General features: G+C 47.0%; 1 protein-coding gene across 2 annotated transcripts in view; it reads right to left on the bottom strand.

Moving 5' to 3' along the window:
* The window catches only part of LOC140389267 (low-density lipoprotein receptor-related protein 2-like), a 533746-nt gene that overhangs the window by 106888 nt on the left and 399062 nt on the right, over positions 1-27796 (bottom strand). For both annotated transcript variants that reach the window (XM_072473460.1, XM_072473452.1), the window contains 7 exons: positions 26335-26630; positions 22151-22667; positions 19611-19763; positions 17204-17374; positions 10121-10344; positions 5799-5973; positions 28-224 (listed from right to left, as the gene is read on the bottom strand). In XM_072473460.1, coding sequence (XP_072329561.1) covers positions 28-224; positions 5799-5973; positions 10121-10344; positions 17204-17374; positions 19611-19763; positions 22151-22667; positions 26335-26630 — 1733 coding nt within the window. The remainder of the gene's footprint in view (positions 1-27; positions 225-5798; positions 5974-10120; positions 10345-17203; positions 17375-19610; positions 19764-22150; positions 22668-26334; positions 26631-27796) is intronic.

Here is a 27796-nt window from a genome sequence, read left to right on the forward strand (position 1 = left end):
GTTGAAGTCACAATAAGAAATGCTTACTGCAGAGTACAATGTCTTCATCAGATCCATCTGCACAATCGTGATAACTATTACATAAGAAATTGGAGGTGGTGCAGTTGCCATCGTTGCACTGAAACTGTCCAACTCTACAGTAGCGGGTTGGACAGGTGGTAGGTTCGTCTGATCCATCCCTGCAATCTCTTTGTCCATCACATTTCCACCAGATTGGAATACATCTATGACAGACAAAACAACAAAATTAGTCATATATCTCTGCACAATACATTCAACATAAGTGCTCTGAAGAAAAATACCACCATAATTTCAACATTTGCAATATTTCCTCACAGAATAAGAATGTTAAAAATCAGAACAACATATTAGGGGAGGTTTGGGGTACGATTCAACAGCCTTGTCGTGCCCAACTCGGTGTCAGGGCGAAGACATTGGGCGGGATTCACCCATCTGAAGGCAGAGTGTTGATGCAGTCATACAAACTGGAGAGTTTAACGATGGCATCATCGGACCGCTATGTGTAGTGCTCCTCTGCCCTATGGGAGGCCAGCATGGTACTGGAGCGCCCCACCCCGCTCCAGCTGCCGATACCGGCGTCAAATTGGCACCGCGGGTCTGCGCATGCGCGCTGCGACCGGCGCGAATGCGCGCATGCACGGTAGCCCCCTTCTCCGCGGCTGCCCCGACGCAACATGGCGTAGGGCTACAGGGGCTAAAGAGGCCTCCACCAGGAGAGGCCAGCCCACCGACCGGTAGGCCTCGATCGCGGGCTGGGCCACGGTGGAGGCCCCCTGCCCCCTACCAGGCTGCCCCAGACAGGATGGATGCCCTGGTCCCACCAGGTAAGACCAGATGTGAACCGCGCCGGAGGGACTCGGGCTTTTATGGGCAGCCACTCGGCCAATCCCGGGCGGAGAATCGGCAGGGGGGCCGGCGCCGCACCGACCGCACCGGCGCCAATGGCGCCAATTCTCCGCTCACCGGAGAATCGGCGGACCGGCATTGGGGCGGCGATTCTCCGACCCGGCGTGGGCTGAGAGAATCCCGCCCATTGAATCTCGCGAGAAGCCTCTCGTGAGATGCACGATGCTCGAAATCTCTCGTGAGATTCAACGGAATCTCGTGAGACATTGCGATCTGGATCTCGCACCATTTAGAACTGGTCCACACAAACATGGACCAGTTGTAACAGCACCTGGCGGGGTCTCCCAGGCATTTGGAGACCCCCGTGTGGAAGTAGCACCCTGGCACCTGGACACCTTTTCATTGCCAGCCTGGTACCTTGGCACTGCCATTCAGGGGTGGCACTGCTGGAACACTACCAGGGTGCCAGGCTGACAGTGCCATGGTGTCCCAGTGCCAGGTCGGGCCTGGGAGTGTCTTGCCCATAAGAGGAGGGGCTCGAGGACCCTGGAAGAAGTTGGACAAAGTAGGGGGGGGGGGGCTTCAGAGGGCACGGTGGGGTCACTGCCTTTAAAATTGGCTCCCCGATCCGCAGTTGTCTTCAGCTTTCCAATGCAGGAAATGTCTAAAGTGTAGCCTCAATGGGGTGTTGAATAGTGGGGTCTTTCTCGGTGCTGCAGACGTCAAAAAACATTAATTACGCCCAAAACTGGACATAGATTTTTTGGGGGGATGGAATTGTGCCCTTTTTAAGTTCCTATGTCTGTTCCAAAGCATTTTGAATCTGTGTGCATAAATTAAATTTATGGACAGAAAATTCACTGCCTCCCCATCTGATTTCCAAATGCATTCCTGGTGTACAAGGCTTCTACAATCTATATCTGTTCTGTTGGAGTTACAAGCTTTGACATTATTTGTAAACTAATTGATAACAGATAAGATGTTACCATCCTTCTTTACATTAGATGGGGATGCTGAAAAGATGTCCACAGACGGCAGGAGTCTTGGGGTATTTTAATGAATAGAATATATAATGGCACAATGTGGACGAGGAGTCTGCAATAAACAGGTGATTTTCCAATAATCCTGGAATGACAATCTCGTCAAATTAATGCACATGAATGTCTCATATAGACTAAGAACCCCCAAAAAAAGCAGTTTGTCTCCTTGTTATTCACTCTCAAAACATCTCCTTTCAATTTGATCCCTCTTGCCGTATTATTTGTGTTATGATCTTGGTCAAGACCAGCAATCTGTTTTTAAAAAAGAATGTGAAATCCCATGTCAATTTATGGAAAGAATGAGCAGCTAGCCCATCTCTCCTGCTGTGAGTTTTGTTGCGGGCAGGAGCGGACAATGCAGCTGCAGGCAAAAAGGCCGCAAGCCCTCCAACGTAAAAGTAGTTTGTGATTGTGCCAGTGCCGGATTGGTTCTCCCACTGCTCAGTGTTGTGAATGCCGTTTGCATTCATTGCCATCTCACGAACAGCTGCTCATTCAAACGGCTGCTCGCTGGAATCTCGTGGCGCCTTCCAAACTGGTTTCATGTCAGCAGGAAATTACTTTGGCCTCAATGCCGTTTGAAAAATAGTGACGAACGGCAGCACGGTGGCGCAGTGGGTTAGCACTGCGGCCTCACGGCACCGAGGTCCCAGGTTCGATCCCGGCTCTGGGTCACTGTCCGTGTGAAGTTTGCACATTCTCCCCGTGTTTGCGTGGATTTCGCCCCCACAACCCAAAGGATGTGCAGGATAGGTGGATTGGCCACGCTAAATTGCCCCTTAATTGGGAAAAAATGAATTGGGTACTCTAAATTTTTTTAAAAAGAAAAGGAGTGACATGCACATGTTGAAACTCAGTTTGCTCGTGTCTTCGAGGTGAGTATGGCGTATGTAGCCTACCTGCCATAGTGCTGTGTCAGACTTGATATGATGAATGTCACACTGCTGTCAGGTTGTTCTGCTCCTGCTATTTGTGCACAGTGTCCAGAAAGACATCACTGTGCTGTGGTACTCTTACAGTCCGCCACTTTTAAATACTGCCCAATACTATGGCTGGGGTTGGGATGTGCAGGGGTCTTCCGCTCCAGGTGGGTGACACCGTTTTCCACTGGGACACCACTATACACAGGCAGAACTCCACTTTCAGAACTGAGCATTTCGACCAGGGATAGGGTATGAGGGGAGGTTAGGGATGATGAGCACAAGAGGGAGCAATAGGGAAGGAAGGCTGTGCAAAGACTGTGAGAGAAAGATGAACAAAAGAAAGGCAATGGTGAAATGAGGCTGCAAGGGCTGTGAGGAGGAAAAGATGACAGGATGGAAGGCAGAAAGGCAAGGAGGTGGAGGAGGAGAGCAAAGGGTAGATTGAGGGGTGGGAAGCTGGAGCCTGACCAGGGTATACGAAACACGACAATCAAGGGGGTCAAAGGGAAAACACATGTTTGACTGGAAGGGGATGCATGCAAACTATGGCAGGCATTTTCAAAGTGGGGATCGCGACCCGCGGGTGGGTAGCGGGTGGGTGTCGGGAGGGTCACGGAGTCATCCATCGCAGTGTTCCTGATCGCGTGAATTCAGACGCAATGGCTGTAGCAGCCGGCTTTTACAAATGTCGGCTGCGAGCAGCTTTGAAAATGCGGGCGTGCTGCGCATGTATGACCGCTCATCAGTGCGCATGCCCAGAGCCCAGAGGGAATCACCGCCTCCTCCTGACGTCAGCGCACTGACCCAGGAGAAGGTTTTAAAAAAAATTTAATTCAGTTTATCTGCATGTTCAGTCTTGAACATGCCCAATGGCTGAGCCTGCAGAACTCTCTTTGATAGTGAATTTTAGAGATTAAAAAGATTCACAATACTTTGAGTTAAGTAATTCCTCCTCATCTATGTCTCAAATAGTTGCATTGTAATTTGCAGACGATATCCCCACGCTATAAATCACCCATCTGAGGAAAACTTGCATTCTGCATCTGCTCTGTCGAGTCCTGAGAGAATACTGTCTGTTTCAATGAGGTAATGTCTCATTCTTCACTGCCCTAGACTACAGAATATAAGCCCAGGCTCACCTCTTGCATTAAAGGCAAAGGAAAATGGAGGATCGCAAAGGTCGGCCGGCGTGTGTGGCGAAGGTCGGCCATTGTAAGTCCCAAAGGATGGCCGGTGGATAAAAATGGGTACCGGGCAAAAAAGTTTGAAAAATACTGGACTATGGAATAGGGAGGGGGAGGGGGGTGTTGTTAGTGTGGCACAAGAGAGATGAGTCACACAGAGACTCAGAAGGTCAGGGTGTGGTATTTCCAGCGTGAGTGCAAATAGGTGCGGTTCAGCTCCAGTGGGAGAACATAGTCTCCAAGATGGAAAATCCCAACCTTGGTGGATTAAATCTTGCAGAAGAGGCATGGAACAGCTGGAGCAGAGTAGAAGGTCACTGATTGGTAGGAACTAGGAGAGATTGCAACAAAGATGTGTAGGCCAGGAGACAGAAGAAGCATTAATAGCAGAAGATGCTAGTAGTTATATCAAGTACTTATACTTAAAGTACTTATACTTAAAGTACTTACATAAGGTATCGGAATGTGTTAACGGGAGAATAACGTCAGTGTTCAGAGAAAGCAAAACGTAAGAACAAGTGGCAGACGGCTCCGTGGGGAAAATGGGAGGTTTTCATTGAGACAAAAAATGCTTTCGGTATAAAAAAGGGTCAAGATGGAGGAGCAAGGTCACAGTTTAAAGTTGTTGAACTCAATGTTGAGTCCTGAGTGCTGTAACCTGCCTACTTGCAAGGTGAGGTGCTGCTCCTCCAATTTGTGTTGGACTTTAGTGGAAGTCACCCAGTCTAAATATCATCAATCTCAGGCACAAAGTCCTTTAAAATATGTCTTCCCCACACAGAATTTAAGGTCCTCTTTTTCTAGGATTTAAACTTAATCCTCAGCCAACAGCAGTGCACAACCAACCCGAGTTCCATGGGCATTGTCTTCACCAAAAATGACATGTCTGCTGAACTTCCTCCACTCTGCTTATGATGGTCTGGGTGGTGTAGATCCAACAGCATTATCTTCAAGTAACAAAAATAACTGCAGCAACTATGTCTTTGCTTGTTCGAAGCTTCTTATAGAATCATAGAATTTACAGTGCAAAGGGAGGCCATTCGGCCCATCGGGTCCGCACCAGCCCTTGGAAAGAGCACCCTACTTAAGCCCACGCCTCCACCCTATCCCCGTAACCCAGTAAACCCCCCGTAACCTTTTGGACACTAAGGGGCAATTTAGCATGGCCAATCCATCTAACCTGTACATCTTTGGACTGTGGGAGGAAACTGGAGCACCAGGAGGAAACCCATGCAGGCGCGGAGAGAAAGTGCAGACTCCGCACAGACAGTCATCCAAGGCCAGAATTGAACCTGGGACCCAGGAGCTATGAGGCAGCAGTGCTAACCACTGTGCCAAGGTGCTGCCCTCCTGACTTCTTCAGCCTGCCTGTACAGGAGCACTGGACTCAGCATCTACTGAGCTCTGATGGCTCTGTCTCCTTTTATATCATTTCAACAAGATGGTTTGGTTTCCAATCTCAGCTTCAGTCTTATCTCACTTAAAAAATGGAAGAATCAGTTTCCTTTCTCAGTTTCCCTTTTCAATTAGGGTCTTTCACAAAAAATTCAAGCTTTGAAACAACGGATTCCATCACGTTTGAAACAATCAGCTTCGCTTGCTTGACACAATAAATGTAACTGTAGTTACCCTTACATTAGAATACAATCATAATTAAATAAAATGCAAAAAAGATAACAATTGTAATTCTGAAATATAAACAGAAAATGTTGTGAGCGTAGTTCAAATTAAATAGGAGCATAAGATGCAAAGACTCAAGAAAAATGCAGTATTGATTATTGTACCTTTCATTGTCTAGACATCTGTATTGTGTACTTGTGCACATGGGGATACAGTGATTGGTGCTGTCAGGCTGCTTCATGAAGTTATCTGGGCATTCACATGTGTAGCCTTGCCCGTCTTCAGCTATCAGGCACAGATGGGAGCAGCCACCATTATTTGAATCACAGGGATTGTTTGCTGGAAAGAGGAGAGGTATAAAAAGTGATAGTTTTCACAGGAATTTATTTCAGTCCATTTCTAAGGAAACAGAATAAACATTGGAACGGCAGCATAAGGCTGCATATTGACTCCAGAGTAAAGGCAAATAGCTCACACACCCCGAATCTTTGAGCATTTTCCAAATGCAGTTTTCATTTCTAATTCAAAGAAGAACGTTTTGATTATCTATTGATTTCACTTCAGAAAGTACTGTATTGGCTGCCAACAGTTTGAGCTGCACGTTGCTCATAAAAAGCTATGTCAAAATGCAGTAATTTCTATTTTATTTTGATTCATATATTTCTCGGGCTGGATTCTCCATTATTGGGACAATGTCCCCACGCCGTCGTCAAAACTGTGGACTTTCACGGCAGAAAAACTGGCGTGAAAGGGCCACATATTCCTAGCCCTGCAGGGAGCTAGCAATGACCCAGCGTTATAATAGCAGCGTTTGTTGCAGATATGGGCCCCCCCACTTCCGGGTCAGAGGCCGCGCATACGCACGGTGGCGGCCTCCAGCAGCCGCGCCGTGCTCCATGGCAGACTCAGACCATGGAGCTGGACCCTAAACAGAGTGCCCCCGATCGGCCGCGCGCCCGACCCTGACCGCCTGCCCAAAAATTGCCCGGCCCCGTATTAGGTCCCCCCTGCCCTCCGATCGGCCCACCCCCAACCAGGGCGGCCGCGGACTGAGTCGGCAGCCGCCACGCTAGTATCCCGACCGACAGGGCCATGTTAGATCCATGCCGTTGGGACTTCGGCCGGTCGGGGGGGGAGAATGGCGGGGTGGTCCTCCATCAATGGCCGCAGGTAGGTGATATGCAGCGTTGCGTACTCTCTGATTATGCCACTTTTCGGGGCCCGGAGAATCGGGGACCGGCTCCGGTCCCGATTCCATGCGGGGAAATGGATTCTCCGTCTCAGCGCCGGCAGCAATTTCGGTGTCAGGGTGTGGAGAATCCAGCCCCTTATGTTTGCTGTGGATTCTCACCGTGTTTGACCATACAACAACCTGTGACTTGTGATTGGGTTAATATATTAGCATGGATTGAGTATTGGTTAATGGGCAGAGGCTGAAAACCTGTGTGGTGGGATTCTCCATTCCTGAGAATAAGTGTTGATGAACTTCCATGACAGCAAAACTGGCACTGAACCTGGACTGATTCAGCGATTATTGAGGGGCTAGCACATTCACCATGTGGAACACTATCGATTCCAATGAGAAACGGTGTAGGATTCGGCGGGTCCGTGATTGACACTCAAGAGGCTGACAAGCTGCAGCCGCATATACACAAGATAATCCCCACACACACTCATATAATCATAGAATTCACAGTGCAGAAGGAGGCATTCAGCCGATCTAGTCTGCACCGGCCCTTGGAAAGAGCACCCTACCCAAGCCCACACCTCCACCCTATACCCACACCTCCATCCTATCCCAGTAACCCCACCTAACCTTTTTTGGACACTAAGGGCAGCTTAGCATAGCCAATCCACTTAACCTGCACATCATTTGACTTTGGGAGGAAACCGGAGCACCCGAAGGAAACCCACGCAGACATGGGGAGAACGTGCAGATTCCACACAGACCGTGACCTAAGCCGGGAATCGAACCTGGGACCCTGGAGCTGTGAAGCAACTGTGCCAACATGTGCTACTGTGCTGCCCACGGTAGCACAGTGGTTAGCACAGTTGTTTCCCAGACAACAAGATAGCACTGGTTATGCTGGAGCGGGCCCGTCCCATTGATTGGTCGGCTGGGGCCAGAGGGTACTTAAGGGGGGTGGCCTGGGGGGGTGGTGGGGAAACCATACGACCTGTGGCCATAGGTTCACAATGGGCAGTCAGCGGCATACGCAGCTGCATGGCTGCATTGCAGGCTGCAGCAACGGTGCTCCATGCCCATCCACATCGACCCCACAACCCACCTCTAGGCCACCCCCCGCTACTCCCCCGGCCCTGGCAGAAGCCCCCGGCCAGCGGCACAGCTGTCAGAAAATGATGGCGATGTTGGGCACTTTCTGTACTCCCTCTCTCTCCCTCAGCAGCCATGACCCCAGTTTCACAATTTTTAAAAGCACAAAGGAACCTCGCACTCGCAAGTTCGGCCCATCGGAGGCGGAGAATCGCAGAGGCCCCGGAGAATAGTGGGTCAGGCCTGCTAATGATAAGCAAATAGTGTTTACTGTACATGCGTTCTGGAATGCATTGATGCCCTGTGGTGATAGAGAATTGCGATTTGGCGTGAAATCGGCGTCCCCACCCAATCGTGTTTCGTGATTCCAGTGTCGGCCAATGGTGAATCCCGCCCTTGGTCACTCCCTGACAAGCTGGGTGGCAAGGCACTTTTATTCAGGTGGGGGGGTGGCTGGCGGTGACTGATTAAGTCCATGGGAATGTGAAGGAATAAAGATCAAATGATATAGAATTAGAACAAAAAACAAAGAAAAGTACAGCACAGGAACAGGCCCTTCGGCCCTCCAAGCCTGCGCCGACCATGCTGCCCGACTAAACTACAATCTTCTACACTTCCTGGGTCCGTATCCCTCTATTCCCATCCTATTCATGCATTTGTCAAGATGCCCCTTAAATGTCACTATCGTCCCTGCTTCCACCATGTCCTCTGTCAGCGAGTTCCAGCCACCCACTACCCTCTGTGTAAAAAACTTGCCTCGTACATCTACTCTAAACCTTGCCCCTCGCACCTTAAACCTATGCCCCCTAGTAATTGACCCCTCTACCCTGGGAACAAGTCTCTGACTATCTACTCTGTCTGTGCCCCTTAAAAGTTTGTAGATCTCTATCAGGTCGCCCCTCAACCTCCAATGAGAACGAACAAAGTCTATTCAACCTCTCCTCATAGCTAATGCCCTCCATACCAGGCAACATCCTGGTAAATCTCTTCAGCATCCTCTCTAAAGCCTCCACATCCTTCTGGTAGTGTGGCGGCCAGAATTGAACACTATACTCCAAGTGTGGCCTAACTAAGGTTCTATACAGCTGAAACATGACTTGCCAATTTTTATACTTAATTCTTCGGCCAATGAAGGCAAGCATGTGACTACCTTCTCCACTTGTGTTACCCCTTTCAGTGACCTGTGGACCTGTACACCTAGATCTCTCTGACTGTCAATACTCTTGAGGGTTCTGCCATTCACTGTATATTCCCTACCTGTATTAGATTTTCCAAAATGCCTTACCTCACATTTATCCGGATGAAATTCCATCTAAATCCTGCTGTATCCTCTGACAATCCTCATCACTATCCACAATTCCACCAACCATTGTGTTGTCAGCAAACTTACTAATCAGACCAGTTATATTTTACTCCAAATCATTTATATATACTCCGAACAGCAACGGTCCCAGCACTGAACCCTGTGGAACGCCACTAGTCACAGCCCTCCAATCAGAAAAGTACCCTTCCATTGCTACTCTCTGCCTTCTATGACCTAGCCAGTTCTGTATCCATCTTGCCAGCTCACCTCTGATCCCGTGTGACTTAGTACAGGAATATTAAGTTAATAGTTACTTTGGATAAATTCACAGTAACACATATTTTAACTGGGGTCAAAACCCCCTTCACGACAATGTGAAGTCGCTGATAAGAATTACACAGGCTAAAAAGCAATATCTTGGGGATTCTTCCTATGACACTCATGCATAAGCTACAATACTAGCTCTGGTAGGTAAAACCACAAAACATAAAAAAAGAAAGGCTAAACATCAAGTTTACCATCTTACTGGACGCATATCTTAACTAAGCACCATTGACCAAAGTGACTGCAATGTAAAGTCCAGTTTTCTGCAAAAGATTCAAAATACCCTTTTCTAGAAGGTGTGGTTTGGGGCAGCGGAATGGCCCACTATTGGCGGAATGTTCTGGTCCCGCCGGTGGCGCTGGTTTTTTCCATGGCTCATACCCTTCGCCGCCAGGGAACATGCTGTGAGGGCCACCATCAACGAGACCAGAAGATCCAGCCAGTGGGAAAGGCTGGAAATTTTCAGTCCAAGAAATTAATGTACAAGATTAAATCATTCCATGATTTAGCTTGCAATGCAGCAGATAACAATATGCAAAATGAAATGTTACATTTTATGTCAACTTCACAGATTGCACTCTTACCAATTGGCTGTCTGTATGGATGATATACATGGATGTCAAATGGTCTGTGGGTGGCATTCACTAACAACACCCTGCCTTCCCCAGTGTATTTATTTGCTTTCTCCACTGATTTTGTGTTCCAATCAGTCCAATATATTGTATCCTCAAATAGGCTAATGGCAAATGGGTGGCCTAGGGTTCCATCAAATACTGTATGCCGATGGCTCCCATCCAGGTTGGAAAATCTACAAAAGACAATGGCCATTTATGATCCCATCAGAGTGTCACAATAACAAATACAAAATACATCTTGAGCAATGGACTTCCAGAGTTCCAGCTAAAATCCAGTCTTGATCATCACACAATGAGAATTCTGAAGATTTCTTTTGCCTGACTGATCATCACAATAAGATTAAATGAGTGGCAAATGTGGAAACGCACGTGGCTTAGATTACCTTAATCTTTCAGGAGAAAATGACAGCTGTGGGGCTTTATTGAAACAAAATTAAAATGTAACTAGTAACTCAAAATAAAGACATTTTAATGTAAATATATTCCATGACCAATATTTCAATGATGTGGAGATGTGGCATTGGACGGGTGAGCACAGTAAAAAGTCTGACAACACCAGATTAAAGTCCAACAGGTTTGTTTCGAATCACTAGCTTTCGGAGCACTGCTCCTCCCTCAGGTGAATGAAGAGGTGGGTTCCAGAAACATATATATAGACAAAGTCAAAGATGCCAGACAATGCCTGGAATGCGAGTCTTTGCAGGTAATTTGTCTATATATATGTTTCTGGAACCCACCTCTTCATTCACCTGAGGGAGGAGCAGTGCTCCGAAAGCTAGTGATTCGAAACAAACCTGTTGGACTTTAACCTGGTGTTGTAAGACTTCTTACAACATTTCAATATATGCTCAGATGTTTCTGCGAACTGGTGTTGTTTGATTTTCCATTCATGCATCTAATCAAACACAGGAGGCGAGACTCTATTTGGGAGACAAAGGGCAAAATTCTCCAAAACAGAGACTAAGGGAGCGATCTAACGAAAAAACAATAGAGCCAGGCGCTGCGTAGGATTCGCAGGGTTGTTCCCGCTGCTTATAGCAGCAGAAATGATGCCGCTATTGAATGGCACTCTGTCTTTTTCGCGATCTCCACAAGTAACTCCACGCCAAGGCCATACTCGGCTACATTTCCTGCATTGCGGAGATCCGCTTGCTCATCAGTGCAGAAAGAGATTGGGGTGCCAGAACTTTTGGCCCCCTGATGCGACTCCCGGACCCCCCCCCCCCCCCCCCCAAGACCCTAACCCATCTGTTGTGGGGTCCTCGGGCCCTACCCCTGGTGTGGGCAGAACTATACCCCGGGCATGATGGCACTGCCAGCCTAGAACCCTGTCAGTGTTCCTGCCAGACTGGCAATGGCACCTGGGCAATCTGGGTGGCACTGCCAGAGTGCCCAGGTGGCATGGCCATGGTGCCAGGCTGGCAGTGCCATCATGCCCAGATGGCATCAGCAGTGCCAAGCTGCCACCCTGCCCAAAGGCCAACCACCCGGGGGTCACCTGGGATCATGTGGGAGACCCCCTCCCCCCCCAAGTGCCCATTTGTGCGGACCAGTGCTGAACAGTGTCCGGTTTGCGGTCTCCTCGCCGAGGCCAGTAGATCCCACTTGCCGGTTAGATCCGGCATCAGCAGAGTTAAGTGAGCAGCTTACTTAACTATGCATGTCTGGATCCCTATTATGGGCAGGATCCAGATCATGAGATCTCATTAGACCTCACGTGGCGTAACAACCACCGGGAATCCCAGAAGAGGGCTCTTGCAGGATCTACCAACCGCATCCCGTATGGATCTGGCGGGATGTGGCTGGTGCATCGCGCCGCAAGTGTTGACGCCGGAGCTGAATTGCATGTGGGTTGTGTTCCCGTCAGGGGGGCTATTTCTCAAGGAATTCACGACCTGGTAATGGGCCAGCACTCTGCCCACTTGAATCCAACGCAATTCTCATTCCCGCCGGCATCGGATTCGCTGGGGCCGAACTGGCGTTGGAGAGCTTGAGAACCTGGAGTTACTTATAAGCACTCCATTCCTGACACATTCTATTGCCAGCCAATAAGATGGCTCCACGAAGAGTTGCATCCCGATTTGCAGATGGGAGCTTGACTGATGGAGTTAAGGAGAAGCACCCTCTTCCCCAGCATGGCTACCACATGCGGTTGTCAACCAGGCCTGGGCGGAGGTGGCTGAGGCGCGCAGAGCGGTGAGCCTCACCAGAGGGACTGTCATGCAGTGCTGCAAGAAGATGAATGACCTCCTTGTGAGAGTCACCACCTCTGTTCCCTTGGCATCACTCCCTTCCCTCACTACTCATATCACCCTCCCACTCCCCGAGAGGCCAATCAAAACCCATATGCCTGTATCTCCCTCACATCCCACTCCGCACCAAACCACAAAACCTGCATTATAATCTCTGGCCAGCTGTCTTGCACACACATATCACCAGCTACAGAACCCCTGTGTAACTCGCCTCCAAGCGTCTCACCATGTCCTTAATGTGTCCCCTCGGAAAAGACGGCCCATAACAGAAGGGAGTGGGAGAAGACCAGAGGGGTGCCCCTGACCTCCCAGTCACAAAGGGTCATAGCTGAGGGCGACAAGAGCATTGGCCGCGTGCTGACTGACCTGGCCCAGGCACAGAGGGACATGACTAACTCGCTGAGGGACGTGTCCCAGTCTCCATGCTCCATGGTTGAGGGCATTGAGACCCTGGTTGAGACGAGAGTGGGCCTCCCAGACTGGCAGGCCAAGTGATGGTGGAGCCTCCGGAGCTCACTCGAGCCATACTTCCATGCAATGGAATAGCCCAGGGGCCATCAAGCACCCTGAGGGAGGAAGAGGTAATGGGGCCCATGCCGGTGCCTCCCGCAGGGGAGGTACTGGAGCACCTCAACATCTTTAAAAAATTCATTCATGGGACTTGGACGTCGCTGGTTAGACCAGCATTTATTGTTCATCCCTAATTGCCCTTGAGGGGGCAGTTAAGAGACAACCACATTGCTGTGCATCTGGAGTCACATGTAGGCCAGATCAGGTAAGGATGGTAGATTTCCTTCCCTAAAGGACATTAGCGAACCTGAATCCCCTGCACCTGTTACTGGCACATCTCTTGGGCAGCGGGCCTTTCCCCAGCAGTGAGTGGGACTTGAGAGCCTTTATCCTCACCCATCCATGTCAACATGGGTGCCGGTGGCTGCCACAACCCTTGTCAGCAATAGGCACTGCAGCCCTGTCCTGTCTCCCCAATGGGTTCTACTGTGGGTGTCCTCATTGGGTGGGTTGTGTGAATCCCGCCAGCAGGGTGGCACCTGACTGTGCGGTGGAGTGGGTCACGGTGTGCCACCAATCACCTCCATGCTTAGAGGCTTGTGTGTGGGCAGGTCCTACAGATGGAGGTGAGCGAGGGAAGTGTGCATCTGCAGGGAGCGTTGCTGCAGTGTGATGTGAGTCACAGGTTGTGACAAACTGTCCGGGGGCAGGATGGGTGGGAAGAGGGTTGCGGTGGACAGTCAAGACTTGGAGACAGCAGGTCGTCCTGCAAAATGGGCTAGCTGATAGTGTCACTGTTGAGGCCTCTGCCCTGAGAGCGTCAGTGTGCCAGGTAGGGTGCCAAAGGCCACAGTGCATGTGTCCTTTGTTTGTGGTGAGCTCTGCTATTCCCCTGCTTCCCCTGCAGTGGGGCTGCACTTCTGGTGAGAGCACTGAGGAGTGGGAGCATCTGGTGTGTCACTGATTGAGCTTGGCCACGTCCATTCTGTTGATGGAACATCTGCGGTCTGAGGATTTCCAGATGGGCAGCTTGGGTGGGCTTCCAAATGACCAGAGGTTCTGTATTTACAGGATACAGTGAATAGTCAGCAGAGTGAGCAGCCAGGGTCCTGTGACTTGTACCAAATGAACATATTTCAGTCAGCTCAGGGAAGGTGGTAAAAGAGGGGGAGGGGTGGCATTGTTAGTCAAGGACAGTATTACGGTGGCAGAAAGGACGTTTGATGAGGACTACTGAGTATCTACTGAGGTAGTATGGGCTGAGGTTAGAAGCAGGAAAGGAGAGGTCACCCTGTTAGGGGTCTTCTATAGGCCTCCGAAAGGTTCCAGAGATGTAGAGGAAAGCATTGCAAAGATGATTCAGGATAGGAGCGAAAGCAACAGGGTAGTTGTTATGGGGTCTTTAATTTTCCAAATATTGACTGGAAACGCTATAGTTCGAGTACTTTAGATGGGTCCAGTTTTGTCCAATGTGTGCAGGAGGGTTTCCTGACACAGGATGTAGATAGGCCAACGAGAGGTGAGGCCATATTGGATTTGGTACTGGGTAATGAACCAGGACAGGTGTTAGATTTGGAGGTAGGTGAGCACTATGGTGATAGTGACCACAATTCGATTACATTTACTTGAGTGATGGAAAGGGATAGGTATATACCGCAGGGCAAGAGTTATATCTGGGGGAAAGGCAATTATGATGCGATGAGGCAAGACTTAGGATGCATCGGATGGAGAGGAAAACTGCAGGGGATGGGCACAATGGAAATGTGGAGTTTGTTCAAGGAACAGCTACTGCGTGTCCTTGATAAGTATGTACCTGTCAGGCAGGGAGGAAGTGGTCGAGCAAGGGAACCGTGGTTTACTAAAGCAGTCAAAACACTTGTCAAGAGGAAGAAGGAGGCTTATGTAAGGATGAGACAAGAAGGTTCAGTTAGGGCGCTCGAGAGTTACAAGTTAGCTAGGAAGGACCTAAAGAGAGAGCTAAGAAGAGCCAGGAGGGGACATGAGAAGTCTTTGGCAGGTAGGATCAAGGATAACCCTAAAGCTTTCTATAGATATGTCAGGAATAAAAGAATGACTAGGGTAAGAGTAGGGCCAGTCAAGGACAGTAGTGGGAAGTTGTGCGTGGAGTGCTAGGAGATAGGAGAGGTGCTAAATGAATATTTTTCGTCAGTATTCACACAGGAAAAAGACAATATTGACGAGGAGAATACTGAGATGAGGCTACTAGACTAGAATGGCTTGAGGTTCATAAGGAGGAGGTGTTAACAATTCTGGAAAGTGTGAAATCAGATAAGTCCCCTCGGCCGGATGGGATTTATCTAGGATTCTCTGGGAAGCTAGGGAGGAGATTGCTGAGTCTTTGGCTTTGATCTTTAAGTCATCTTTGTCTACAGGAATAGTGCCAGAAGACTGGAGGATAGCAAATGTTGTCCCCTTGTTCAAGAGACAGCCCCGGTAACTATAGACCAGTGAGCCTTACTTCTGTTGTAGGCAAAATCTTGGAAAGGTTTATAAGAGATAGGATGTATAATCATCTGGAAAGGAATAATTTGATTCGAGATAGTCAACACGGTTTTGTGAAGGGTAGGTCGTGCCTCACAAACCTTTTGAGTTCTTTGAGAAGGTGACCTCTCCTTTCCTCTACATCTCTGGAACTTCTCGGAGGCCTATAGAAAACCCCTAACAGGGTGACCTCTCCTTTCCTGCTTCTACCCTCAGCCCATACAACCTCAGTAGACGAGTCCTCATCAAACGTCCTTTCGCCACCGTAATACTGTCCTTGACTAACAATGCCACCCCTCCCCCTCTTTTAACACCTTCCCTGAGTTAACTGAAATATCTAAACCCCGGCACCTGCAACAACCACTCCTGTCCCTGCTCTATCCATGTCTCCGAAATGGCCACAACATCGAAGTCCCAGGTACTAACCCATGCCGCAAGTCCACCCACCTTATTCCGGATGCTCCTGGCATTGAAGAAGACACACTTTAAACCACCTTCCTGCCTGCCAGTACACTCCTGCAACTTTGAAACCTTACTCATGACCTCACTACTCTCAACCTCCTGTATACTGGAGCTACAATTCAGGTTCCCAATCCCCTGATGAACTAGTTTAAACCCTCCCGAAGAGCATGAGCAAATTTCCCGCCCCCCCCCAGGATATTGATACCCCTCTGGTGCAGGTGTAGACAATCCCGTTTGTAAAGGTCCCACCGACCCCAGAATGAGCCCCAATTATCCAGAAATCTGAAACCCTCCCTCCTGCACCATCCCTGTAGCCACGTGTTCAACTCCTCTCTCTCCCTATTCCTCGTCTCGCTAGCACGTGGCACGGGTAACAACCCAGAGATAATAACTCTGTTTGTCCTAGATCTAAGTTTCCACCCTAGCTCCCTGAATTCCTGCCTTACATCCCTGTCCCTACCTGTGTCGTTGGTACCTATGTGGACCACGACTTGGGGCTGCTCCCCCTCCCCTTAAGGATCCCGAAAACACGATCTGAGACATCACGGACCCTGGCACCTGGAAGGCAACACACCAACCGCGAGTCTCTCTCGTTCCCACAGAATCTCCTATCTATCCCCCTAACTATGGAGCCTCCAATGACTAATGCTCTACTCCTCTCCCCCCTTCCCTTCTGAGCAACAGGGACACACTCTGTACCCCATGGCTTACCCCTGGTAAGTCCCCCCCCCCAACAGTATCCAAAGCGGTATACTTGTTACTAAGGGGAACGACCACAGGGGATCCCCTGTACTGACTGTTCCTCCCAGCCCCTCTCACGTCACCCATCTATCTTTATTCTTCGGAGTATCTACATCCCTGAAGCTTCTATCTATAACCACCTCTGCCTCCCGAATGATCCGAAGTTCATCCAGCTCCAGCTCCAGTTCCCTAACGCGGTTTCTGAAGAGCTGGAGATGGGTGCACTTCCCACAGATGAAATCAGCAGGGACACTGACGGCGTCCTCACCACAAACATTCTGCATGTGGAACATTGCAGTGCCTTCCCTGCCATTCCCTCTAGATATAAATGGGTGCATTTAAAACACATACTGCAACAATGGGGGTCTGTGCCAGCCCACCCCAATCCCAAGGGGAACACCCAGAATCCACAGACCTGTGGCTCACTGTCTGGGCCAATATTTTTGATTATAAAATGCACTCTATTGTACCAAAGATATTGTATCATACTGACATTTTATGCAATAATACTGGAATTAGACAAAATAATTTGCGTTTTATTATTCAAAAGTTCAGAAGTACTTACTCAATATAATTCAAGTGCGCATCAGTCCAATAGAGTTTATCATTTGTGTAGTCAAGAGTCAATCCATTGGGCCATTCCAATTTTGTGGTTATAATGGCTGATTTGTTTTTACCATCCATGCCAATGCGGCCAATGTACGCTTGAGAACCCCAGTCAGTCCAGAAAATGTATCTGCAAAAGTTAGAGAAACTGAAATGTATAAATGATTTTAATTCTCCAAATCAAACTCTATTTTGACAAATTGCTTTGTGCAGCATGACAAGAATTTCAATCAACTCAATAATATCAATAATATTATCAAACAAGTTACTTTTGTTGCAAGTAAAAGTTCTTGTTTATCATAGAAAAATAGGAGCAGGAGGAGGCAATTCAGCCCTTAGAGCCTGCTCTGCTATTCAATATGATAATAATAATCTTTATTAGTGTCACAAGGAGGTTTACATTAACACTGCAATGAAGTTACTGTGAAAATCCCCTAGTCGCCACACTCTGGCGCCTGTTCGGGTACACTGAGGGAGAATTCAGAATGTCCAATTCACCTAACAAGCATGTCTTTTGGGACTTGTGGGAGGAAACCGGAGCATCCAGAGGAAACCCACGCAGACACGGGGAGAATGTGCAGACTCCGCAGAGGCATGGCTAATCATCCAACTCAGTATCCTGTTCCCATTTCCCCCCCATATCTTTTGATCCCTTTAGCCCCAAGTGCTATATCTAATTCCTTCTTGAAAACAAACAACATTTTTGGCCTCCACTGCTTCCTGTGGTAGGTAGTTCCACAGGCTTACCACGCTCTGGGTGAATTTAAATATCTTCATCTCAGTCCTAAAAGGTTTACCCCGTATCCTTAGACCATTAACCCTGATTCTGGACACCCCCATCATTGGGAACATCCTTCCTGCATCTACCCTGTCTAGTTCTGATAGAATTTTACAGGTTTCTACGAGATCTCCCCTCATTCTTCTGAACTCCAGCGAATACAATCCTAACTGACTCAGTCACTCAGAGAAGCTGATTGGGGAATTTTTGACTTTTAACAGTATCGGGCTCCATTCTCAATTTGGCTCATAAATCCATAACAGAAAGTTGAGCAAGATATGATTCAGAACATTTTGATTGGTCATGTTCACCACCTACATGAATGCTGACAATGCTCAATATAATGTGTTGCCATTTTATTTCTTAACTCAAGAAAGTCAAGATGAAGGCTACAGTGATGAAGCATGTCTGACATGTTTTTATAATGTAATGTCCACTATCAAAAGATATCATTAAAAAAGGGGCGGGGCACTTCTGAGATTATACCCAGCTAGGAAATGCAGCAGTGGACTTTGTCCTTGGAAAAAGGTGAGTGTGATTGGGAATTGCTGGAGCAGTCAGGAAAGCCCAGCGAGAGGTCAGGGTAAGAGGAGGAAGGCGGGGAAGGGGTTTGGGTGGCTGGCGGGGAAGAGGGTGGTGATGTTTGGTGTTTGTGAGAGAAGGGTATGGGGTTGCCATGAGGGTGGCCACTACTGCCAGTGTTCCCTCCATGGGTTGCAAATGCCCGATTAGGAGGGTCCTCGTTATGCCAACAGGGAAACCACCAAGATTCACAGGGGGAAGCTCACCCACTGTATCAACGGCAGCAGGACGAAACACTTAAATGGACCATTTATATGCTACCTTTGACCTCTGGGCTGAGAGCCGTCCGCTACTTTCTCTGTCATTGGTAAAATGCTATGGTACTGTGAAGGTGACAGGCACTCCACCCAATCACCCCAACCACGGGTGATATAATCCAGTCCACAGGGACTGACTTTGTACCCCAATCTTGAGTAAAAATAGTTTTGTATGCGTTTTAAAAGTCAATTTCAATAATTTAAATGGATTTGCTCACAGATGGTAGCTTGAAATGAGAAAATGAAAATGAAAATCGCTTATTGTCACAAGGAGGCTTCAAATGAGGTTACTGTGAAAAGCCCCTAGTCGCCACATTCCGGCGCCTGTTCGGGGAGACTGTTACGGGAATCGAATGTGCTGCTGGCCTGCCTTGGTCTGCTTTCAAAGCCAGCGATTTAGCCCTGTGCTAAACAGCCCCTTGGCAAGGTAATTTAAGATGGTTTCCTGTGATATACACATTTTTAGCTATATTAATCAAACTTTACCAAGTTACCAATCAAATATATCAAGGAAGATTTTTTAATGCAATTCTTTTTCGAGAAAAAAGATGGTTTTAAAACACTTCCTGATTAGACTGGTTCAGGGTAGATTATGCAAATTAGTCTAAGCAGAAACCCAGGGATTTCTCACAACAGATGCAATTTTGGGTGCATACCGCCCTGAAATCACCGACTGTACCAAAGTGGAAACCCAACCACTTGGTCTGTTTGTCTCTAATATGTGGACAAATAATTTAGGGTTCTCTTACCCAAACTTAGGATAAACAGCAATTGCTCGTGGGTTGTCGAAACAATAGATATTGCTTGTGTCCACACAGTGCTCAGCCAGCATTTTACGGAATCTCCCATCAAGTTCAGCAACATTAAGGCAATCTTTAAAATTATCAAGCCAGTACAGTTTCCTGAAAAAAATAACAAAGTACTAAGTTGGCGCATGCAAAGTACAGTATTCCAGGTTTTCTAAGCGTAATTATGCATAACAAGTTTGGATAAATACTTAAAAAGGAAATATTTGCAGAGTTTTGGGGGAAAAGCAGGGGAGTGTTACGAATTGACAGCTCAGAGCTGGTACAACCACAATGGGCTGAATGGCCTTCTCTGCTGTATGATAGTGCATCAGTAGGAAATTCTGGGACAAGACTAACCTTTTTACAGCAGTAGATACTTATCTAGATTATTCAACAGACACATTTTTGACCATTAAAATGCAATTCAGTTGACATGATTCGATTTAATCAGCTTTTGGTCAGGCCCATTTATTATTAACCTTGACTTTTCTCACTATTCCCACCAAAAGGTTAATACAACTGTTAACAAGATTTCAACTCCCTCCAAGGCAAAGACAAGCAATGTTGTACAAAAGTAGGTAGAGAAATACAAGAGTACAATACTAGTAATGCTGGAAATCTGAAATAAAAACAGAAAATGTTGGACATTCCAGGAATAGCAGCATGTGTGGAAAGAAATCAGACTTTAAAAAGACATGCTGTTAGACCTGCTGAGTGTTTCCAGCATTTTCTGTTTCATACAGCAAAATAACTATCCAACTTTATTATAAAACAAGGGAGAAGAAAGGACAAATCAAATCTGTTTACCTATTCCACTGCGTGCGTACACCCATTGATACATACAAACAATTAATGCTTAAAGCAATGTTTCAAGTGATTTTTATTGGCACCCTTCCATTCAGGAGATGATGTATTGTACCCAGGATGTACGTCACTGCTGTGTTGAACGTCCTCTGTTGTGGCTATAGAGGTGGATTCATGAGTGAGTTCCTTCCGCAACTGGCACAGATGAATAGCATTGGTCCAAGGTTAACTGATGTCTTTTTCTTTCTGGTGAGCTGTCTTTTCCCACTCTGATCCTGGTCAACTTGGAAGTGTCACTTGCAGACATCTGGTATTGCATTTGTAGATGGCTTGTTGATCTCATGCAAATAGCAAGCTTGCCATAGAGCTATGTCTTTGGGGATCATCCATTCAGCTCACATGACCCAGCCAATAGAGTCACTGCTGACTCGAGGACAAACATGCGAGGGATCCTTGTAAGCTGGTGTACTTTCATATTTGGCACTCTGTCTTGCCAGGAGATGCCAATGTTCATCTGAGGTAGCAGAGGTGGAAGCTGCTCAGTTGCTTTTCTTGGCTTGGATAAGTTGTCCATGCCTTATAAATGGAGGTGAACACAAGCTAGGTACACACAGATATTCAGTTAATTTGCTGTTGATCCAAATGTGACTTCTGAACTTTGACATGACACCTGCAGTCTTGGGAATCCTGGTGTTGATTATGGCATTGAATGGTGAAGAGTATTATTGATTGAAACACTGTAAGACTGTTAAGTCTTGGGACGTGATCCTTCAGCCCGTCACACCAGAACGGGAGTACGATGTTGCCGGTGGATGCCGAGAGAGGCCTCCCTTGCCTCCCCGGCAGCCAGCACACCTCACAAGAACTATCCAGACCTCGCGAGGTGTCGCAATCAGGATCCTGCCCACGATGGACATGACCAAGCCTCATGCATCTAAGTTGGGTTTAAGCCCACTTAGGCATGCTCACCCGTGATCTACCAGACTTCCAGTATCTAATGGACTCCCCAGAGAGTCCCCAGCTGGGCGCCATTCAGTACCAATTCACACAAACGTGGGCCAGGCGGATGGAATCCAGTGGAGGTCTACCAGGCCATCGGTGACCCCTGGGTAGCCAGGGACAGGGCAGGGTGGCTCTCCCCCTGGAATGTGGGCACCTTGGCACTACCAGGCTGGCACCTTGGCACTGCCACCCTGGCACTGTGGCACAGTGGTCAGCACTGCTACCTCACAGCGCCAGGGACCCAGGTTCAATTCCAGCCTTAGGTGACTGTCTGTTTGGAGTTTGCACATTCCCCCCGTGTCTGCGTGGGTTTCCTCCGGGTGCTCCAGTTTCCTCCGACAGTCCAACGATGTGCAGGTTAAGTGGATTGGCCATGATAAAATTGTCCCTTAGTGCTCAGAGATATGCAGGTTAGGTGGGGGTTACAGGGATAGGGCAGGGGAATGGGCCTGGATAGGGTGCTTTTTCAGAGGGTTGGTTTAGATGTGATGGGCCGAATGGCCTCCTTCTACATTTAGCGATTCTATGATCTCCACTTACTCCAGATATTGGCCAAACAAAAAATGCTTTAATCCTTAAAAGCCTAGGTTAAATTAAAATAAATTATTACAAAGGATAATTTTATTGCATAGTAATTTGAAAAAGATAATAGAACCATAGACCTCCAAGTAGTGTTAACTGAGAGGTTATCTTACCTTCCAACCCAATCAACAGCCAGGCCTTCAGCACCTTGCAGATCATGGTTAATAACAGTTTCCTTTTTGGTTCCATTCAGGAACATTCGTTCAATAATTTTACGGCCTAAGTCAATCCAGTACAACCTTTGCTCAACTCTATCAAAGTCCAACGCCACCACATTGACGAGCCCTTGTTGCACAAGAGAGTAAAATTCCCCATCAACAGACAGATTCCGTATATAGTAGCGATTACTGAAGAGAAGGTAAGGAGCAATATTGCTGTTTTGGCGACAACTTTTTCCGTCAGGTTCCCGAAGATGTCCTGGGGCACATTTGCAGATATAGGAACCCTCTGTGTTTTCACAAATCTGGCTGCAAACACTCGGTGTTACATTGCATTCATCAAGATCTTCACAAGTCTGTCCATCATCCATGAGCTGGTAACCAGGGTTACAGGAGCAGATGAAACTGGTCATTGTGTTGGTGCAACTGTGTGTACAGTGATTCAGTGCAGGATCACTGCATTCATCAACACCTGTAGAAACATAACAAGAAAGGCACTTTTAACAACGTGACAAGTCAGAGGCCAAATGCCTTCCTATAGAATGTATTTTTGCATTTATAAACTATTCTCATGAAACAGAGTGGGACAGGAAATTTGAAGATGGATGTTATTTGTAATTTGTAAAAGTACTGGATTAAGGGAAAGGTACAGTATTACTATTTACTCCAAAATTAAAACCACTTTTACGAGGATCCTGCCAAACAAATGTAATATTTAAAATACGCAATAAAGTGAATTATCCTCACATGGTACTGAGCCAACTCTTCACATAAAAGTAGTTTACACAAAAGTCCGATTTTAGGCTAAGAGGGAATTTTTTAAAACAATTTTGTTTGTTGATCATAAAGATAACGGACAGAATTGGGCAGGGCAGTTGGAGGCAGTAAAACCATTGTCTATAACCTCCAAGAGTATAGCCACCCAAAGTAGCAACCCAGAAGAGAACAAGAACAATGGATTATGCAGGACTGAAAAATCCGATTCATCTGACAAGTCCCAGCAAAAAGGAAAAATATTCAAAACAACTTAAAAATAAAATAACAACTCATAGCTCAACTGTCGAGAAAAGAAGTGTTCAGATTCAATTCTTCATCAATACTGAACTAACTGATCTTAACTTGGGATAAGGGTGTTCTAATTGGCTCAATTGCTCTGTGATAGTGAAAGAAAATTAGTCAAGATCCGTATCTAGCCATCTCCTGCGGAAAATGTGTAGAATGGGCGAGGATAATGGGATGAGGTTTGGCTGTGACGTCAGCCAAGGTAGGATGGTCAACAAATTTTTCACACACAATCACAAGAATGTGCGCTAACACCCATGGCATAGTATCTCAGCAAGGAGAAAAGTAGAGAGGGGTGGTGGAAATTGGCAGGAAGAAAAAAATTAAAAGGCAGGATTTCAATCCACATTTATAGTGCAGCATGCCAACTGACAGTTTTAGCTTGGGGGGGTGGGGGGGGGTGTGCACGGAGGCAGATTAGAAGTTGGGTCTGCCACCTCTGGAATCATAGAATCCCTATAGTGTAGAAGGAGGCCATTCAGCCCATCAAACTAGCACTGACCCTCTGAAAGAGCACCGCAGCTGGCCCATGTCCCTGTCCTGTCCCTGTAACCCCATCTAACCTTTCGGACACCAAGGGGCAATTTATCATGGCCAATCCACCTAACCTGTACACCTTTGAACTGTGGGGGGAAACCGGAGCACCCGGAGGAAACATACGCAGACAAGGGGAGAACGTTCAAACTCCACACAGACAGTCATCCGAGGTCAGAATCGACCACGGGTCCTTGGCGCTGTGAAGCAGCAGTGCTAACCAATGAGTGAGGAGGCTGCTGGGTGCAGAGGCAGACTGGGCAGGAGTCCTGCCTCTGTGCTCCAGCATTTTGCTGAATTCAAGAAAAAGATGATTGGACCTGCAGCTCTCACCTCTGACACCCCAACACATTCCCCATCCATGCTAGCTTATGTCACCTCATGCCCCCATGGCCCCTCATACCCCTATACTAAACTTACCCCTGTCCCAACACCATAGTCCCTCATACCCCTTGCTAACCTATGCCAATTCATCCACCCCAGCAGCCTCTCATGTCTCCATGCCCCCAAATTCCGATGGCTTAATATAGCTCCTGTGGTTAAACATGCCAACCTAAAGCCCTACCCACCACACTTTGCTCTTACCCTTTCTATGTCAACTCAGCTAATATGCATTGGGAGCCTTGCTGACATAAAATAAAGTTGTGTATTTACTGATGGCACTGTAATTTTGAACAAAAATCACTCTCATTGATAAAAACATATATTCAATATGTTGAAGTTCCTTCCACAAATTTCTTATGAAAGCAAACATTTCTATCTATAACCACTTGTAGCTGAAGCACCTTAATGGTGCACTTGAAGCACCTTAATGATGAGGCAGGATGGTGGCAGAGAAGAAAAGCAAACAACTCCTGTGCTCTGGATCTCACTATCTCCAGGGATATCCTGCCCCATGTACCCAAAGATGTGTGGGTCACGAAAATGTCTGTTCAGTCACATGAAGACCCATGGCTGTAAGGCATTTGAGAAGGTCCCACATGGCAAATTGTTCAGAAAGGTAAAAACCCATGTGATACAAGGGAATGTGGTGAGTTGGATCCAAAATTGGCTCAGTGACAAAGGGTAATGATCGACAGATCGAATGCGAAACTGTTTTCAGTAGTGTTCCACAGGGCTTTTTGTGGTATATATTAAGGATTTGGACTTAAATGTGGGAAGCAAGATTGTGAAATTTGCGGTTGACACATAATCAGCTGTGTATTTGATAGGGAAGAGAATAACTGTCAAATCCCGAATCATACCAATGATTTGGTTGAGTGGGTGGAAAAGTGGCAAATGGAATTCAAACCAGAAAAGTTCAGTTTGGGAGGGTAACCAAAGCAAGGGAATACACAATAAATGAAATGAAAATCGCTTATTGTCACAAGTAGGCTTCAAATGAAGTTACTGTGAAAAGCCCCTAGTCGCCACATTCCGGCGCCTGTTCGGGGAGGCTGGTACGGGAATTGAACCATGCTGCTGGCCTGCCTTGGTCTGCTTTCAAAGCCAGCGATTTAGCCCTGTGCTAAACAGCCCCTAGGAAGATATTGAGAGGGTAGGGGAAGTGAGAGACCTGGGAGTGCATGTCCACAGGTCCCTGAAGGTGGCAGAACAGATGGATAAGGTGGCAAAGAAAGAATCTGGAATGCTTTCCTTTATTGGATGAGGTATAGAATACAAAATGCTGGAACTGCATAATACACTGGTTAGGCCACAGCTGGTATTTTGTGTACTGTTCTGGTCACCACATTATAGAAAGGACAGAATTGCTCTGAAGAGTGTACAGAAAAGATTTACAAGAATGTTACCAGGGTTTGAAAACTGCAGCTATAAGGAACGATTGGGTAGAGTTTGTTTCCTTCGAACAGAGCAGGCTGAGTGGTGACGTGATTGAGGTGTACAAAGTTATGAGGGGCCTAGATAGAATGGACGGGAAATACTTGTTTCCCCTGGCTGAGGGGTCAATTGACAGTGGGCACAGAGTCAAGGTGACTGGTAAAAAAAGGATTAGAGGGAATATCAGGAAAATCTTTTTCCTGCAGATGGTGGTAGATATCTGGAATTCACTGCCCAGATTGGTGGTTGAGGCAGGAACCCTTAACTTGTTTAAAAGGTATCTGCATCTGCACCTGAAGCACTGTAACCTGCAAGGTTATGGACTGGGTGCTGGAAGATGAGATTAGAATGGACAGCAATTTTTTTCAGCTGGTGCAGACAGGATGAGTTGAATGGCCTCTTTCTGTGTCATAACTTTCTATCGTTCCAACTCACGAACCTAAGTGGGTGCCAACCTTGAATCAAGGTACAGGTGACAATGATGTAAATGAACCAGACGAGCATCACCGACATTTTGAATTGACTCATTCTTCTTCTTATAGTTGTAACAAAATGTGAAAGCTATTTGTTTCTTAATACGCTGCTGCAGGCTTATTTTAAAAATACATTGGATGATGCAGTAGATACCCTACAGCCCTTTCACCGTCTTTCCAGGCTCATTCTTCATGTGGATAAGCAGCAGGTTCACAAATCAAAAAAAAAGGTTCTTAAGACTGAATACATACCACATGTTTTCTCGTCACTGTTATCAGAGCAATCATCCACTTCATTGCACACCTTGCCACTTTCAATACAACCTCCATTGTCACATTTGAAATGATGTGGAGGACATGTTGGCTCAGAGGTGACACACAGGTGTTCCATCTCATCAGATCTATCTCCACAATCATTATCACCATCACAGGCCCACAGCTGTGAAATGCAGCGGCCATTCTGGCACGTAAACTGGTGCTGGGCACAAGGTTGGTACCTACATCCTCGTTCATCAGTACCATCGCCACAGTCATTGCGCCGGTCACATCTATGGTCAAAATGAAACAATAAATATTGAAAATATTAACTGTAATGCTGCTGCTGAATTATTTATCATCAGAGCCAGCAAGTGCATAATTAAAATGTGTGCTTTTATACTCACTCACCTTTGATTCTTAGCTTTAACACTTCAGCACATAAAATATGCAAGGCACTCCATTTTATTAGCAAAGGGATAGAGTCAAGGAAACTGAGATGATTTTGTTCTTACGCAATGCATTGGTCAGATCCAACCTGGAATACACCGCTTTGTTCTGGTCACCCAATTGTCTGAAGGAGATAGCTTTTGGAAAGGTAAAGAGCTAAGCAAACTGGATGATTTCAGGCATCAGGAAATAAGTTGGAAGGAAATATTAAGTGAATTAGGCTTTTACTTTGGTGAAAAGGAAAATGTTATTCTGATCTAACTGAAGATTTTAATAGCATTTACAGTGCAGAAGGAGGCCATTTGGCCCGTCGAGTCTGCACCGGCTCTTGGAAAGAGCACCCTACCCAAGGTCAACACTTCCACCCTATCCCCATAACTCAGCAACCCCACCCAACATTGTGTAAAGGAATGATAAAGTTGGTCCAGCCAAATTGTTTGGCAAGGTTATCAGTTCAAGTACCAGGGAACATCTTTAAAATGAGGAGGCTAAGAAGGAAATTCAGAATAAAAGTACTCTTAATAAAGTATAAGAATAATTATACATCAAAGAAAGCCATTGAAATGAACAGCATTTATAGGTCCAAAAGCAGTCGGAAATGGGAATATGAATGAATGGGTTTAAAAACTGTTAGAAATATGCAGGCTTGTTTGGACAAATGTCTATTTCTTCTTCCTAAAATGCTTATACTCTTAATTGATATAACACTACTGAATGTGTGCTCCCGATTTGGGTACATTGCTTACACAAACCATTGGGCACTTACAAAGGTACATAGAGGATTTGTGTTCAGGTCAAAATGTCCAAAACAGAAATAATGTTGAACCAAAGTTTGCATAAGAAAGACTAGGGCAGAGGTCCCGCTGCTGTCATGCCAGTCCCACCAGCATGAATCAAACCACCTATCTTACCGGCGGGACTGGTGGCGCGGGCGGGGCTCCGGGGTCCTGGGGGGGCGCTGGGCGATCTGGCCCTGGGGGGTGCCCCCACGGTGGCCTGGCCCGTGATC

Source organism: Scyliorhinus torazame, chromosome 2 (assembly GCF_047496885.1).
Source record: "Scyliorhinus torazame isolate Kashiwa2021f chromosome 2, sScyTor2.1, whole genome shotgun sequence".
Taxonomy (NCBI): Eukaryota; Metazoa; Chordata; class Chondrichthyes; order Carcharhiniformes; family Scyliorhinidae; genus Scyliorhinus; species Scyliorhinus torazame.